This window comes from Elephas maximus, chromosome 12 (genome assembly GCF_024166365.1).
Source record: "Elephas maximus indicus isolate mEleMax1 chromosome 12, mEleMax1 primary haplotype, whole genome shotgun sequence".
NCBI classification, from domain to species: Eukaryota; Metazoa; Chordata; class Mammalia; order Proboscidea; family Elephantidae; genus Elephas; species Elephas maximus.
In genome coordinates this window covers 82,537,126-82,554,761 of record NC_064830.1, presented here as the reverse complement: position 1 = coordinate 82,554,761, position 17,636 = coordinate 82,537,126, and the positions used below count along the sequence as shown (strand labels likewise).

At 43.5% G+C, this 17,636-nt stretch overlaps 1 protein-coding gene across 3 annotated transcripts in view; it reads right to left on the bottom strand.

Moving 5' to 3' along the window:
• METTL9 (methyltransferase like 9) overlaps positions 1-16,791 on the bottom strand; it is a 50,799-nt gene extending 34,008 nt beyond the window's left edge. Inside the window, exon 1 of one of the 3 annotated variants that reach the window (XM_049902938.1) lies at positions 16,714-16,791. In XM_049902938.1, the coding sequence (XP_049758895.1) occupies positions 16,714-16,758 (45 nt within the window). In that variant the 5' untranslated portion in view covers positions 16,759-16,791. Of the gene's footprint in view, positions 1-14,413; positions 14,800-16,713 lie in introns of those variants that run through there. The other 2 variants (XM_049902937.1, XM_049902935.1) reach the window with 2 other exon arrangements.
• Between the last annotated feature and the right edge of the window lie 845 nt (positions 16,792-17,636).

Genomic DNA, 17,636 nt, shown 5'->3' with positions numbered 1-17,636 from the left:
TCCTTAAAATAAAGTACAAAAGAAAATTACCTATAAAAAATGAAATGGTTTAGGGTGCCATAATTATATAACTAAAACCATAATATCAAAAGTTGACATGAATTCAGCACTATGGATCATGATCTCACTATACACAGAATTTTCCATGGATCATCTCATTCATCAGCTCCATTTTACTCACAGGAAAACTCTGGCTTACTGAGATTAAAATAATTAGTTAAAGGTCACATCATGAATAATTTTAAAAATGGAATTTGTATGCCAGGTGTTTTGCTTTCAGAGCTTTATTTTTTTAATATTTAAAGTAATTTTTTAAATATGTTGTTGTTGTTATAGAAAATACAGCAATTCAAGTTCCTCCATGTGCAATTCAGTGACATTGATTACATTCTTTCAGTTGTGCAACCATTACTCGCCCTCCTTGGCTGAAATGTCCCCCCCCCCGCCCCATTAACATGTCCTGTCTAACCTTTCGAGCCGCTGTTGTCAATGTGATGCCATTAGATGGATCTTAAAAGATCACAATGCCCAAGCAGACATTCTTTACAAGTTAAGCCAAACTACTGTTTGGTTTTAAGAAGACTTCAGGAGATATTTCTGGTTTAAGGTTTAAAGGTTATCTTGAGGCAACAGTTTTGAGGAGTTCATTCAGCCTCCACGGCTCCAGAAAGTGTGCAGTCCATGAGAATCTGAAATTCTGTTCTGCATTTTCTCCCTTCTCATAAGGATTCTTCTATAATATCTTTGATCAAAATGGTCAGTAATAGTAGCCAGGCACCATCCAGTTCTTCTGATCTCATCATGGCAAAGGAGGCAGTGGCTCAAACAGGCAATTAGCCACACATCTCATTTCATCCTCCTATTCCTGACTCTCCTTCCTCTGTTGCTCCAGGTGAACAGTGACCAATTGTTGTGCCTTGGGAAAAAATGTAATTTTTTAAATGTAAATCTGATCATTCACTATCCTCCTTCAGAAGAGTCTTAGGATAATATAAAAAATGCTCAGCATGATTTAAGAGGTTTGCCCATTCTGCACCTGCAGCCTCACTTCAATATACTCCTTACCCCACAACACCTCGTCACTCACTCTGTCACAGTGCTCTACCTTTCTTTCATTTTCTGGAAGGCTCCTTCCCTATGCCTGTCTCACATGGTGCTTGCTCTGGCCCCTATATTCCCCATCTCCCCAGCTCACTCCCTGTTCACCTGGTTCATTTGACCCAAGCCTACATATTTCCTCTGTTAAATTGTCCTTGAACTTCCAGACCAGGCTAGGCCCCCTGTATAATACCCTCTCATACACCCCATAGAGTCTTTGGGTAGCATAAACAGTTAAACACTCAGCTACTAACAAAAGGTTGGCAGTTCAAATCCACCCAGAGGTGCCTCAGAAGAGAGTCCTGGCAATGTGCTTACAAAAGGTCGTGAAAACCCTATGGAGTATGGTTCTATTCTGCTACACATGGGATTGCCATGGGTTGGAATCAACTCAACAGCAGCTGGCGCTGGTGTACGCTCCATATACAGGTCTCCTTGATAATATTTATAACCGTTGAATAAAATAAGTGCACATATTGCATTCTCAGTGTCTATCTTCCCAGCGCGGCTGAAAGCTTCATAAAGGTAGGGGCTCCAATGACCAACTTATTTACCCTATGTCCACCAGCACCCAGTCCTGAGCCTCACAAAGTAGACCCTCAACAAATGTTCACTGAGTGAATCATTGTCAAGAATCACAGGAGGTCTAAACAGACAGAATCTGGGGTTTCTAGCAAAATCCTGGCAGGAAGATAAGACTAACCACAGAGACAGCTGTCACTGGGTTTCTGTCAATTTCTAAAACTCCAAGCTTTTGCAAGGCCTTGCTTAAACCCAATTCTGCAAACAGTGGTTAAAGCTACCCACCTGCCACAAAATTGTGTCACCACAAGCAAGCAAGCAATGAAGGGAGACATTTACTGAGTACCTACTTTGTGCCAGGCCAAGTTCTTTACATTTGATATTTCATTTACCACTTTGTGGCTTCTGAACAAACGGGTAGCCTGGGGTTCCTGGGCAGCTCCAGCTGGCTCAAGCCCCTGTTCCAGTTACATGTTGTCTTAACTTTTTTCCAAGAAGCTTCTTTTCACTTAACTCTGTCTAGTGTATCTCTTTGAGAAATACTATGACTCCTTTTTAGAAAAGAAAGCAGGGCTATTCTGTCCAACTAACTACACTGGATCTGTTTAGAAAAAAATAATCTGCTCCAGAGAGTAACTAAGTTACTATAGGCCAGGGCTTCTCAGCAGTGGCACTAATGACATTTGGAACCAGATAATCCTTTGAGTCCCCACTTGGGGCTGTCCTGTGCATCACCGGATGTTTAGTAGCATGCCTGGACTTTACTCACCAGATGCCAACAGCACTCCCTCCCCAAGTTGTGACAATCAAAAATGTCTCAAGACATTGCCAAATATCTGTGAGCAAAATTGCCCCTGCTTGAGATCCACCGCCTGGGCTTGCCCTGAAAATTTCAGTCCTCTGACGCTCCATTATGTTTCCTAACTATCCCGATTTGACAGTGGCATGCTAAGGGCTTGTCTCTGGGTAGTGCAAATGGTTAATCTGCTCGGCTGCTAGCCAGAAAGGCTGGAGGTTCAAGTTCACCCAGAGGTGCCTTGGAAGAAAGGCCTGGCAACCTATGTCCGAAAAATCAGCCACTGAAAACCCTACGGAGCACAATTCTACTCTGACACACGTGGAGTCATCATGAGTGGGAAGAGACTTCACAGCAACCGTTTGGTTGTTTTTGTTTGTCGGTTTTTGTTTTTTACTGCTGCTAAGGATTTGACACAGTGGTTAAGAGCTCGCCTGCTGCCAAAAGGTTGGCAATTCACCAGCCACTCCTTGGAAACCCTATGGGGCAGTTCTACTCTTTTCTATAGGGTCACTATGAGTTGGAATCAGGTAAGGACTTTAGAAGAAGGAACTCTGGTGGTGCAATGGTTAAAGCACTCAGCTGCTAATCAAAAGGTCAGCAGTTTGAACCCACCAGCAACTCCAAGAGAGAAAAGACCTAGTGATCTTCTCCCATAAAGATTCTAGCCTAGGAAACCCTATGGGGCCATTCTACTCTGTCCTGTAGGGTTGAAAGGAGTCAGAATTGACTTGACAGCATACAACAACAACAGGGACTTCCAATGTCAAAATTAAAAGATGAACTCCCTGAGGGGGAAAACATTCCAGAGGGGGGAAAAATCTGAAACCAAGAGAAAGAAATAGTAATGGGATTATGATTTTGGCCAGGACATTCAGCTCCTTAAATGAACTGCCACTCCACCCTTAAGGGGATACTGACTAAAAGAAAATCAATGCCCAAAGCCCTGCAGCCATTTGGCAATCCTGGAGTCACCTCTCCAGGCAGTCCGGCTTACAGGAAAAGCAGTAATGAACTCACAGTACTAGGTGGCCCTTCTATCTGCTCACGTGCATTTCCGAGCAGGTGAGTTCTTAGGGCATGTGCTCTGCAAAGACTACAGAGACAAGGTTCACAGACAAGAGAAAGTATTAAAAACCTACTGCCGTCAAGTCGATTCTGACTCATAGCGACCCTACAGGCCAGAGTAGAACTGCCCTGTGGGATTTCCAAGGAGCAGCTGGTGGATACGAACTGCTGACCTTTTGGCTAGCAGCCGAACATTTAACCACTGCAGCTCATTAAATTGTCACACTGGAAATACTATGTTCCGGCTCTACTCTAGGTCTGCACTCCTCATCTGGAGACCACGGTTTCTAGAAAAGGGTCTTATTAGCATGTCCCTTTAAAATTCATTAGAATTTTATTCAATCTAGAAAACTATAGAAATTTTTAAAAGAACAAACTTTCATCAAACCAGAGTACCAAATGGTCAACAATTCCTTAAAGACAAAAATGAGAATGTAAGGGGGCAGGGAAACTAGATTAATGGAAACAGAACCACTAGAATGGAAACACTGAGAATGTTCACACATTGGGAAGAATGTAATCAATGTCACTGAACAATTTATGTGAAAATTTTGAGAGCTATGTAAACTTTCAAAAACACAATAAAATACTTTTTAAAAAAAAGTTATTACATTCAGTCATCACCATAGGATATAATAATTAAATATAACCTCTAAAATTAAACAGCAATGTTCTCCCTACCTATAACAAGACTGCAAAGATACTAATAATTAAGAAAATAATAAACAGTCAAATCAGGGAGACAGTAGGAGTTCTGAATGTATACCTGACAGTACTGTTTAATCAAAATAATAAAATATTAGGTTATTATTGTCTTAAAGATGTCTTCATCAACCCCATGAACATCTCTTAAATCTTTAGATAGCCTTGACTGATGAATCCCTTCTTCCGAGTAGAAATGTGATTTTCCTACAAAATCACATTTGTTCATCAGATTGAGGGCTATAATTAAAAGTTTCTCAGAAATTATCTTTTTAAGTTCTTCTGCTAGTTAAACATGCCCTATACAATATAATGGCCTTTTCTTCCAAAATACGATGGATTTCTGTACACTGGTAGAATTGTTGCTGTTGTTGTTGTTAGCTGCCATCAAGTCATCCTCTGACACATGGTGACTCCCACACACAATGGAACAGAACACTGCCCGTTTCTGTACCATCCCCATGATGGGTCGTGGATCAGACCATTGTGATCCACAGGGTTTTAACCAGCTGATTTTCATAAGTAGATCCCCAGGCCTTTGTTTCTAGTCCGCCTTAGTCTGGAAGTTCCACAACACGCAAGCCTCCACTGACAGATGGTGGCTGTGGAGGAGATACACTGGCTGGGAATCTAACCAGGTTTCCCAAATGGAAGGTAAGAATTCTGCCACTGGAGCATCAGAACTTCCTCTGGTAGAATTATAAGGTTATTATTAAAAAAAAAAAAAAAAAAAAACTTACTGATTTTAGGTAAAAATTTTTTCAACTTTAAGCTTGACAAAAAACATGCACAAAACTACAGATGAATGACAGACTTTAGGTAGCTGTCCCATCCTTGTCTAAACTAGTGTTTTGCACAGGGTTACATAACTGCAACATCTATGTACAAGCCCACCGGAGCAGGGGCAGTTTTCTATTTTCACAGTCAGACAACAGCAGGTTTCCTAGGAGGGGCAGCATGATGTTGTGGAGAAAGCCTAGCCTTGAAACCACAGCTCGGTTTAAAACCCAACTCTGCCATCCATTAACTCTGTGCTCTTGAGTAAGTTTCTTCATCTTTTAGCCTCAATCTTTTGTCTGTAAAATGGGATGGTACCACCTAACTCCAGGCGCCCTGGTGGCGCAACGTTAAGCGCCTGGCTGCTAACCGCAAGGTCAGTGATTTGAACCCACCAGTGGCTCCACAGGAGAAAAGACTGGCAATCTGCTCCGTAAAGATTACAGCTAGGAAACCCTAGGGGGAAGTTCTACTCTGTCACACAGGGTAGCTATGAGTCAGAATTGACTCAGCAAACAACCAACACCACCTACCTCAGAGAATCGTTATAAGGTTTAAAGGGGATAATATACATAAAGTGCCTGACACACAACAGAAACTCAGTTAATTGTTCATTTTTTTTCCCTTCCTGTCCAAGGTCCACAACGGCCAGTCTGAGCAGAACTACAGGTCAGGGGAATGCCTAGGAACAGCAATGTACCAGGCAACCTTTCATTCTGTCATACGTAAGGTCACCATGAGTTGGAGCCAACTGAATGCCGGCTAACAAGTGCCTGGGCACCCAGCTATTCTCAAAGGAGATGGGTAACCAAAGTCCCGAGGCAGTTAGCGCCACGGAAAAAAGTCAGAGAGGCTCCACTGCTGGCAGTACCTGACCACAGAACCTTTTTTTACTATAGTACAGGGGGTGGGTCGGACCCACCGACGCTGACCTTGACAGCTCAGGATTCAAAAATCACATTCTAAGATTCTCCAGTGCAATCAAGTTAATCCCCCTCTGGCATCTAAGCACAGCACGCCCCGCCCGCCGATGTCGAGTCCGTTTGCAACCCCGTGTGTGTCAGAGTAGAACAGTGCTCCACAGGGTTTTCAATGGCTGATTTTTCAGAAATAGACCACCAGGCCTTTCTTCTGAGACACCTCTGTGTGGACTTGAACTGCCAAACTTTTGGTTAGTAGCCGAGCGTGTTTACCGTTTGCACCACCCAGGGACTCCCCAAGCACTGCACAAGAGCAAAAATTCAAACCATTCACCATTTTTCTACAAATGATACATACCCAACCTAACAGTCAACCTCTTTATGTGAGATCTCAACGTATAGATTGCCAAGGCACCCTCTCGTTTATATGAGGAAATGATTTATACAGACGAGTTGCTTCAGCTTTGATGTAATTAATAAATAAATATCCACTGGCAATCCTCATTTCAAAATACGTAAAACGCTATGGGTATTTTATGATCCCAAAATTTTAACAAATCCTCGGAGGGCCTAAACAATAGAGCCTTTTACTGTAAGTTACCAGAGTCTCCTAGGGCATCTTCAAAGGCGAGTATAAAGGCCCCAGGTATATCCAGCAGGAGAGAGATCTTAGTGTTCTGTAAAACGGAGGCAAACACTTGTTCAGGGCTTCGACACAGGTTATAAGGAAGGAAAGTAGCCCGTTCCAAAGTCTCTTTGGTATTCGGCTGCAAAGGCCTCCAGGCTCCCAAAGGCAGTTCAGAGGAGCACTCGAATCCATCAGTGTCCTCTGGCTAGCTGGCTGACCGCCCTGGAGCATTATTAACTCAGGCCTAACTTCAGCCGCCCCCACAAAGCATAACCTTTGGCCTCTGGCAGAAATGTCCAAGTATTTTTTTCATTTTGGGAGGGAAAAAAACCCAAAACCTTTCAGTTCTATCTTGAGCCCATCATCACTTGTGACACAGCACAGTTCTGAGCTTATATAAGAAGGTGAGAAACCAAAATAAGTCACTGATGTACATGTACTTATAATTTTACGTTACACCTTCATAATTTAGGGTATTATTGAATGCTGCAGCCCCGGTGGAGCAGTGGTTAAGAGCTCGGCTACTAACCAAAAGGTTGGCAGTTGGAACCCACCAGCCACTCCTTGGAACCCCTGTGGGGCAGTTCTACTCTGTCCTACAGGGTCGGTGAGTCAGAATCAACTCTGACAGCAACGGGTTTGGTTTCGGATTGGTAATGAATGCTAGTTGTGCTTAGAATAAACTTTGCAGCACGTCACCTGGAGAAATGGTCATGGTTAGGTTCCAGCAAGTTCTATAACTTTTTTTTTTCCTTCACTCTATCAATTGAGAAGCTGCTCATTCAATGGCTGTTATTACCAAGAACCTAGTCAGCTGGGCCTAAGAACCCCTGGGAATTTCAAAAGCTCCATAATAGCTGCATTAACTTCAACCACACGGGCAATGAATGCATCAGAAAGACCTCATTCAAAGGTTTTTGTTGTTTCTTTTTAAGTTCACAGCTGTTTTTCATGTTGAAAAGTGACATCTCCTAGTTTCTCACTGCCTTGCTCTAGTTCTCCCCAATGAGCCTATGTGGCTGATTAAAGAAGCTGAGAATTTCCTCTTGGAAAACTTCTAAGACAGGTTTGGCAAACTTTTTCTGTAAAGGGCCAGACAGTAAATACTTCAGGGTTACAGCCGTACAGTCTCCATTCCAACTACTCAGCTTTGCCACCGCTGCACCAAAGAAGCCACAGGTGGCACATAAATGAATGTCCATGACTGCATTCCAATAAAACTGTGCTTGTGGACTCAGAAATCTGAATTTCATATATGACATTTGCAAATGTTACAAAACACTGTTTTGGTTTTTGGTTTTACAACCATTTAAAATGTAAAACCATTCTTAGTCCACTGGCTGTACAAAAAGCCAGCAAGCTAAATTTGCCCTGCAGGCCATATCCCTGCTCCAAGAGAAGCCCCCTGCTTCTCGACTGCCCAAAGTGAGAGATAATTTATTAAAATGGTGCTGTTACTGTGGTTTTAGAGCTGCTACTGCCCAAAGGAAAAGGAGCCCTGGTGGGGTAGTGGTTAATCGCTCTGCTGCTAAGTGAAAGATCGGCAGTTCGAACCCACCAGCTGCTCCATGGAAGATGTGGCAGTCTGCTTCTGTAAAAGATTTACAGCCGTGGAAACCCTATAGGGTCGCTATGAGTTAGAATTGACTGGACAGCAACGGGTTTAGTTTATTCCAAAGGGGTCTTGCATCTCCAGGCTGTACTAACTAAATAGCAATTTTTAATGAATAAACGTTGCCCAAAATTTCTCTTTTAACAGAACCCTCCACCATAATTCCCTAATAAAATAACCAGAAGGAAAACTTGGACTATGTATGGTTCGATCAAATCCATAATCCAACTTTCATGCAACTCCAAAAGAACCAGATGTGGCTGGCTAAGGAATCCACATACCCAAATGAACACCAGAAAACCTTCTATAAAACTATTAATTTGAAGAGGAAAAAAAATGGTGGGGTAAAGTTACTTCACAAGTAACAAAGTTATAATGCAAACCAGAGTCCTCGACCATAAAGCAAGTAACAAATCCCGCTGAGGACAGTCTCCTACTTTATCTAACTGTGGTTTCCATACGTAGTTTTCTTTTGTTCATTTTAATCTTTATTCATGGACAACTAATTTTCATAACATGAATGTACTCATCTCAAAATAATGTTTGTATTCACTATTCTAAGTAAAAGAGGCAATTCTCCCTAAAAATTCAGAAAGCACCATATTAATCTTCACAATGGAGACATTTGTCAAATTGTTAATGCAACCAGCTAAAACATGTGCACACACACACAAGCACCTCAGAAGCAGAACAGTATCCAAAGCCAGTGTTCGTTTTCCACAGAACCCTGACAGACAACGTTAAAAAGCTACACAATGAGAAAGTATCCTCAGGAAGGATTCTGAGGCTACAGCCGTAATTCTTTATACCTGCCAAATTGCTTAAACAGTTTTTCAAATTTTAAAATAAATCCAGTCCTTTTATGAGCACTGAAAGTATTTACCATTAGAGGTAATTACAGTAAGCGCTATAACAAACACCTACAACTAAGAGACGTAACCATAATTCCAAGACAAACTGTTTTTTGTTTTCCCTATCCAAGACCTTATTTCTATTAAGTGTTTATTAAACATAACATTTCTAATTCATCATTCTACACCATTACACGTATTCCATATGGATATGTATCATTTTGATGGCCCGGTTATCAGTACAGTAACTTTACTATTCCTGATAAGAATAAACTACAGTACCCAAACAGTTCACAAGAAAACTTCTAGAGCTAAATAGACGAATTTAGCAAAGTTGCAGGGTACGAGGTCAACAAACAAAAATCAGCTGGATTTCTGTACAATAGTAATGAGAAACCTAAAAGAGAAATTAGGGAAACAATTCCATCTACAGTAGCAACTAAGAGAATAAAATACCTAGGGATGAATCTAACCAGGGATGTGAAGGACTTATACAATGAAAGCTATAAAACACTGCTAAAAGAGATTTAAAAAAAAAAAAAAAACTTGGAACAAATGGAAAGATGTTCCATGTTCATGGACTGGAAGACTTAATATTGTTAAAATATCAATACTACCCAAAGCAATCTATACATTCAAAGAAATTCTGATCAAAATCCCAACAGCCTTCTTTACAGAAATAGAAAAACTAATTCTCAACTTTATATGGAATAGCAAGAAGCTAAAACAATATTGAAAGAAAAGAATAAAGTAGAACTCACACTTCTTGATTTTAAAACATACTATACAGCCACAGGAAACCCTGGTGGCGTAGTGGTTAAGAGCCAAAAAGGTCGGCAGTTTGAATTCACCAGGCACTCCTTGGAAACTCTATGGGGCAGTTCTACTCTGTCCTATAGGGTCGCTATAAGTCGGAATCGACTCAATGGCAGTGGGTTTTATACAGCTGCAGTAATCAAAACAGCCTAGTACTGGTATAACAGTAGACACATAGACCAAAGGAACAGAATTGAAAATACAGAAATAAACCCACACATCTATGGTCAAAGGATTTTTGACAAGGGTACTAAGTCCATTCAATACGGAAAAAAGTCTCTTTAATAAATAAATGATGTTGGGAAAATTGGATCTCCACATGCAGAAAAATGAAACAGGATCCATGCCTCATACCATACACAAAAACAAATTCAAAATGGATAAAGGGCCCAAATGTGCAAACTAAAACCATAAAATTCTTTAAAAGAAAAAGTAGGAGCAACGCTGTCAGGCCTAGCTTTTAACACTGGATTACCTAATATAAAGACAAAAGCACAAACAGCAAAAGACAAAATAAATGGGATCCTGTAAAAATTAAAAACTTTTGTTCATCAAAAGACTTTACAAAAAAAGTGAAAAGACAAGCTACCAACTGGAAGAATATCTTCAGAAACCAAGAATCTAATAACCAATATATACATATAACTTCAACAACTTAACAAAAACACAAATAACCCAATCATAAAATGGGCAAAGGATTTGAATAGACATTTCACCAAAGAGGACACTCAAATGGCCACCAAGCACATGAAAAGATGCTCAGCATCATTAGCCATCAGAGAAACACAAATCAAACCACAATGGGATACTGTTTCACTCCCACTAGATGGGTAAGGAGCCCCAGTGGCATAGTGGTTAAGAGCTCAGCTGCTAAACAAAAGGTCAGCAGTTCAAATCCACCAGCCACTCTTTGGAAACCCTTTGGGGCAGTTCTACCTTGTCTATAGGGTTGCTGTGCTTCAGAACCAACTCGACGTCACCTAACAACAGGATGGGTAAAATTAAAAAATAATAACAGAAAATAAATGCTGGTGAGATTATGGGGAAATTGGAACCCTTATCCATTGCTGGTGTGAATATAAAATGGTACAGGTATTGTGTAAGACAGTGCGGCAATTCCTCAAAAAACTGAAAACAACTACCCCATGACCCAGCAATTCCACTTCTAGGTATACACTCGAAAGACTTGAAAGCAAGACTCAAAAAGAGACTTGTGCACCAATGTTCACTGCAGCACTATTCACAATAGCTGAAAAAGATGCAAATAATCAAATATCCATAGACAGATGAAAGGATAACCAAAATGTGGTACATACATACAAGGGAATACTACTCAGCCAGTAGGAGAAATGCAATCTTGATACATGCTACAGTATGGATGGAGCTTAAAGACATTATGCTGAGTTAAATAAGCCAATCACTAAAGAACAAATACTGTATGAGCTCACTTATATAAAAAGACAAGAAAAGGCAAATGAATGGAGACCAAAATTTATCATTAGTGGTTATGGGGGGAGCAACTAACAGTGAGGGAAAAATGGCATTAAGGGTAGAGTTGCACGGCTTATTATCATAATTGCTGTCAGTAAGTTATACACCTGTTAAAAGTTGAATTGGCAAAAGTTGTGTGATATATTTACAACAACGAAATATATCACAACAAAAAGAGTAGCTGCTGAGGCTGTTTAGGAACAGCGAAATGGGATTTGGTTCCTTTGTCTGGAGGTTTAGGGTCATGGTTTCATGGGATACCCCAGTTAACTGGCCTAATAATCTGTTTACTGCTTCTCTTCTACCTCCTTGTTTGTTAAGTAGTGCCTGGGGTCTTAAGAGCTTACAAGTGGCCAAACAAGGCACAACAACTTAACTCCATTCACCTGGAGCAACAGAGGAACAAGAGTGAGAAGCAGGAAGAGGGTGTGGAATGTTTGGCTAATTACCTCCATGAACAACTGCTTCCCTTCCCATGAGACCAGAACTGGATGGTGCCTGGCTACCAATATTGAACATTTTGATCAGACTGCATAGAAGAATCCTGATCAAAAGGGGGAAAATGTAAAACGAAGTTTCAAATTCCCATGGACTCTAGACTTTCTAGAGCCAGAGGGTGGATGAGCCCCTGAACCTATTGCCCTGAGATAATCTTTAAACCTTAAACCAAAAATATTCCCTGAAGTCATCTTAAAACTGAACAACAGTTTGGCTTAACTAGTAAAAAAGGTCTGCCTTGAGCATTATGCTCTTTTAAGAACTATCCACAGGGGAACAAACTGACAACAGCAACTCCAAAGATTAGACAGAAACATTAGGGGGCATTAAGTTTATGTTAATGAGGCAGAAACAACTCAGAAAAGGAGGTGAGAATGGTTGCATAATTCATAGAATGTAATCAACATCACTAAATTATACATGTAGAAACTGCTGAACTAGTGTTTTGCTGTGTATATTCTCAACAACAAAATAAAATTTAGGAAAAAAAAGTAATAAATCCAAATCAATCAACGTGGCTTTACAATTTAAGATTGCCTACGAACTTCATGTACACACCTAATGATATCATAGGAGTTGATCGCCTAACAAATTGTGATAGCTGGGGGTTTACCAAAAATCTTATAGACATTTAGGATATCCTTTAAAACAGAAAAAGCACTACTACAAATACTTGCTTAATCAAAACTGTATGTTACTTTTCCGAATGAGCTGCTTTACCTCCTTCCTAGAATTCTTTATTTTCATTAAAACATATGAAATCACTGAGGGCTGTCGGGACCATCGTCTCGGGGAATGTCTAGCTCAATTGGCATAACATAGTTTATAAAGAAAATGTTCTACATCCTACTTTGGTGAGTAGTGCCTGGAGTCTTAAAAGCCTATGAGCAGCCATCTAAGATACTCCAATGATCTCACCCATTCGGGAGCAACAGAGAGTGAAGAAAACTAAAGACACAAGGGAAAGATTAGTCCCAAGGATTTATGGACCACAACTACCACAGCCTCCACTAGACTGAGTCCAGTACGACTAGATCGTGCCCAACTACCACCATCGACTGCTCTGACAGATCACAATAGAGGGTCCCAGGCAGAGCTGGAGAGAAATGTAGAACAAAATTCCAACTCACAAAAAAAGACCTGAGTTACTGGCCTGACAGAGACTGGAGAAACCCTGAGACTATGGACCCCAGACACCGTTTCAGCTCAGTAATGAAATCACCCCTGAGGTTCACCCTTCAGCCAAAGATTAGACAAGCCCATAAAACAAAACGAGACTACAGGGGCACGCCAGCCCAGGGGCAAGGACTAGAGGGCAGGAGAGGACAGGAAAGCTGCTAATAGGGTATCCAATCAAGGTCGAGAAGGAAGAGTGTTGACATGTCATGCAGTTAGTAATCAATGTCATAAAACAATATGGGTACTGTTTAACGAGAAGCTAGTTTGTTCTGTAAACCTTCATCTAAAGCATAATAAATAAATAAATAAATAATAAACAAATGTTATCTTAAAAAAAAAAAAAAAACACGTAAAATCAACCTGGCGTAAACTCTCTGAATACCTCGAATAAGAAAAGTAACAAAGAAAAATAAGAAATCCATGAAAATGATCCCTGCACAAGGTTATATGGGGAGTTCTCAGAATAGGTAAAATGTACTATAAATGCAAGCTATTGTGAGTCAACTTTCTGGCCGCGACCAAAAGCCTCTTTTAAATGAATGTAATGCTAACCGCAAACTTACAGTATGATCAAACACAAAATATTTCACTCTTAATTCGACTGCTGACCTGCACATCCTTCTTTGAAATGGCACTAAACTGGAGCTAATAATAAGATGGTAACCGATCCTATCGCATCGCTCACGACCCACAACTATAACTCTTAAAAAGAATTCAGTCCTGCCAGGTGTTGTTTTAAAAGCCCTTCCTGTAACAGCTGACATCATTTTCCTCTTTATGCATCCTTCTGGTCAGATGCCTAAATCGAAGTTTAAAGGAGATCTCTCTTGGGTAGGAGGGGAAGGCTCAGTAGGATGGGCGTGAGGACCTTTCACACACGTAAGCGCTTAGGGAAAATGTCACCCGAATAAGCCCGGAGAGTTAAATGGCTCACGACGCACGTTTCAATTTCTCACAACCCTTTGTATGTTCAGAGATTCAACGAGACAAAAAGAGGGGCCGGCTTTTCGTTTTGTGCCCCTTAGGCTATGAGGGCTGTCCTCATCCCAGGCCTCGCTGTCAGGCGGGTGACCCTCGCCATCCGCCGGCCCCGAAGTTCTCCGCGTCCTGCCGCCGGGAGCGGGCGCCGAGGGGCCTCTGCCAGCCCCGCCGGGGGCCCGGGAACAATGCAGGGCTCCGGGCGCCCACGCTCGGGCCCGCGGAGGGGGAAGGGGAAGCCGGCCTCCGCCCGCGCCGGGGAACAAAAGGCGCCGCAGGGCCGGGCCGGGCGCCCGGGGGTCGCGGGCCGGGGCCCGGGGGGAAGTCGCGGGGAAAAGTTTCCGGGCGCCGGCGGCGGGGCGAGGGCCCGCGGCGCTGTTGCCGCGCTGCGCCGCACAATGGCCGGGCCGAGCGCGGGAAGGCCGGGCCGCCGCTCCCCCGCCGGATGCCGACCCCGGCCGGGCCCGGCTCCCGTACCTGGTGGTTCTCCTTCCTGCCCGCGGCCGCCGCCGGCCCGCCTGGGCCGCTCGTCATGTTCACGTACAGGGAGCGGGGGAGCGGACTCCGCAGCGTCCACATCCTCCGCGCCAGCCACTCGGACGCCAGGCTCAGGCACAGCCAGCCCGCGAACAGTCTCATCGGGGGCCGCGGCCGCTCACTCCGATCACCGCCGGCGCCGGGGCGAGGAGGAGGAGGCGCCGCCGCCTCCGGCCACCACCGCCACCGCCCAGGCTCGAGCCATCGCGCTCAACTTGCCCATCCAGCCCCTCCAGGGCAGAGGCAGGGGGGCGGGGAGGAGCGGCCAGCGCACGGCCTTCCCACCGCCTCCTTCCTTTCCGCCGCGGAACGCCGCCGCCCACGGCGCCGGTTTCCACCCGGAGCACGTACGAGCTGCTGGGGCGCGCTCTCGCCGGGGCGCGCTCCCTTGGTCCAATCAGCAGGCCGGCTGGGAGGTGGCACAAAGGGAGCGCGCATTCGCCTGGCGCGCGCCCCCGCCGGCCGTCTCTAGCGCGGCCCCACGTAATGGCGGAGACCATGTAAATTTTTTAGGGGAGGGGAGCTCACTTCCGAAAGCGGTAACTGAAGCCTCCCCTCCTTCCAAGGTAGTGCTTGCAAGACCTCAGGTCTGTCTTCGCCTTAGCCTTTGCCAGTGGGCTCGTCATTCCACCCCCAGGAAGGACTTGCACTTTGTGGAGCAGATTGCCTGGGGTGGGTCTCATCGCGTTCGTGCATCCAAAGATTCAGACCCAAGTCCTTCCCATGGACCAACGATGCCAGTTCTTAGCTGTTACGAGCACGACTACGAGCTGACAAGCCAGAACCCTATCCCAAGGGCCTCCACCTCGCTTCGCAGGAGCTGCAAAGCAGACAGGAATCTAGGGAAAGAGAATATCATCGCTACCACCACCACCTCGGTTCCCCCAAGTCTGGCCAGTTGCTGGCTGCATGTTTCTAAGAGGCATCGAGGAAAGCTCTGCCTTTGTTGAAAGCTACTGCAGCTGGGGCACCCGCAGGTAATGTTTTGATGTATTGATGACTCTGCCCAAGGATGAAGACCCCAAATTAGTGTCTCTAGGTGCTCTTTCTTTGAACTCACAGACCAAAGTTGGAACCAACACTCTTAGGCGAAGTAAGCTCTGGGAGCAGTATTTACCCGGATGTTTCTTTGATCATTTATAGCCCGAGGAGACCTAGCAACCTCTCAAAACTGAAGGGTTACACTGTGTCTAACGTTCTTTCTGCTGCTACTCAAGCTGCAACTAAGGAGTAACATGTTTCACGCGTCCTTTTAACTTTAATAACGCCTTCTTGGGTTGGTTTGTTTACAAAATGATTTTAATTTAACTGAACCAGAAATAATGTAAATACATTTTATTTTAGTTCAAAACAAAAGGAAGAAACCCCTCAGTTCATGCCATATTGCACTTCAGAGCTTTTCATTTCTGCAACGGTGGTGAGGTCATCCACTGATGAGAAACAAAATAGTACCTTATCCACAAATATTTCTATTAGCTTCTAAGAATCTCAGCTTGGCACATTTCACTAACATGGATATCTTGTTACCTAATGTGACATAGCCTCTAACAAAAAAAGGGTGGGGCAGAGAGGTACTTTGTCCTCTCCTTCCAGTTCTGTATATTCCCTGACTAAAAAAAAAAATACTCCCTGACTGCTTCCTGCCAAAACCCCAAAGAGCCTGCACCTTACTAAATCTGCTTCAAACCTCTAGTGGTCTTGGGCTCAAATCATCAAGAAGGAATTATAGTAACAAGTCCAAATAACTCAGTTTGTTTACTATGTCACCTCTGCCTCTTGTCTCTTGGTATCAGTGCCAAAAGAAAGCCTTCACCTTTTCAAAGTGGGAGGGGTGGGGGGGTAGAAATAGTAGTACTGCATAAAATGGCATATTTCATTTCTGAAGACAAAGGAGAAAAAAAAGGTATGCCCCCCCCCAACCATAGAGTAAGCCTGCTGCACTGCTACTCAGAGACTGCAAAATGTATCAGATGAACAAGAAGCAACTAGATGCTGCTGCAGCCTGAAGGGCTTGAGGTCAGTTGACTCCCAGAAGCCCAGCATCTCAAACGAACAGATTTTTGCCTTATACCTGAGCAGCCAACCTAGAACAATAGACCACCCACACATCTAAAACACTCTATAGTAATCACAAAATATTCAATGCATGTTATTTACACTTAACAAGCACAGGAAGAAACCAAAGCACAGTGTGATCGAATGATTTGCCTAAAGGTAGCAGAGCAAATTCAATAGCAGACCTTATCATAGAACTTGGTATCCCAGCTCTTGGTCCTCCGATCCATCTGAGAAGCCTCGCTGTCTCTCTCTCTTTTCAGAGAGCCTCCTGAATTACAAATGAGGAGGAAGGAAAACAGCAAGAGTAAATATACTAAGCAGAAGTTCAGATGGCCCTCAGAGACTGCCCCTTTCCTTCATCTACTAGAATGTCACCACTGTATATTAAAACCTCAGTTATCCATAATGGAGAGGGGAAGACGCACAAAGAACACAAAAATCCAGAGATGAACCAATATCCTTTCTAACTTGACTTCGAAATTCAGTCAGTGATATTCAAAAGACACATAGCTGACACCTTCTGTGCCAACCTCTTCTCACTGCCCTCCTGACCAGGAGCTCAGGTGTCTAGCTTGGTATCGAGTTGGTGGAAACCTTGGGTCACAGCCTTGTGCACAGGCCTGGAATTTTGACTGGATTACATTCCTACCTAGAATTCTAGAGAGGGGCTTTTTTTTTTTTTTTCCTCTTAAGCTACAAGTCATGGCATTTTCATGTTCTCTTTTCAACTACAAAGTGTATAATCTTAAGACAACCCAAAGGGTGAGAGACTTGGATCTGTACAGTGTAGCAAACATGCTGGTCACTGTTGGTCTTGCCATCTCCCTGAGGGGATATTATCCTGAAAGAACTCATATCACATGTTCATGGGCTTAGATGTGTGTGTGTGTGTGTGTGTGCGTGTGTGTGTGGTGTTAATTGATCCAAACCAATTTATTACCAATTCTGTTCTGATACCAGCTAACACAGCCACCGTCCAAAGTTGAAGGGGCAAGGCTTCTGTGTCAGTGGGCCAGGAGAACTAAGCCACGTGGGGCGAAAGGGGTGGGGTCACCACTCAAGTGTACCAGGAGAATGGGGCCACCCCGAGCTAAGGGAGAGGCTG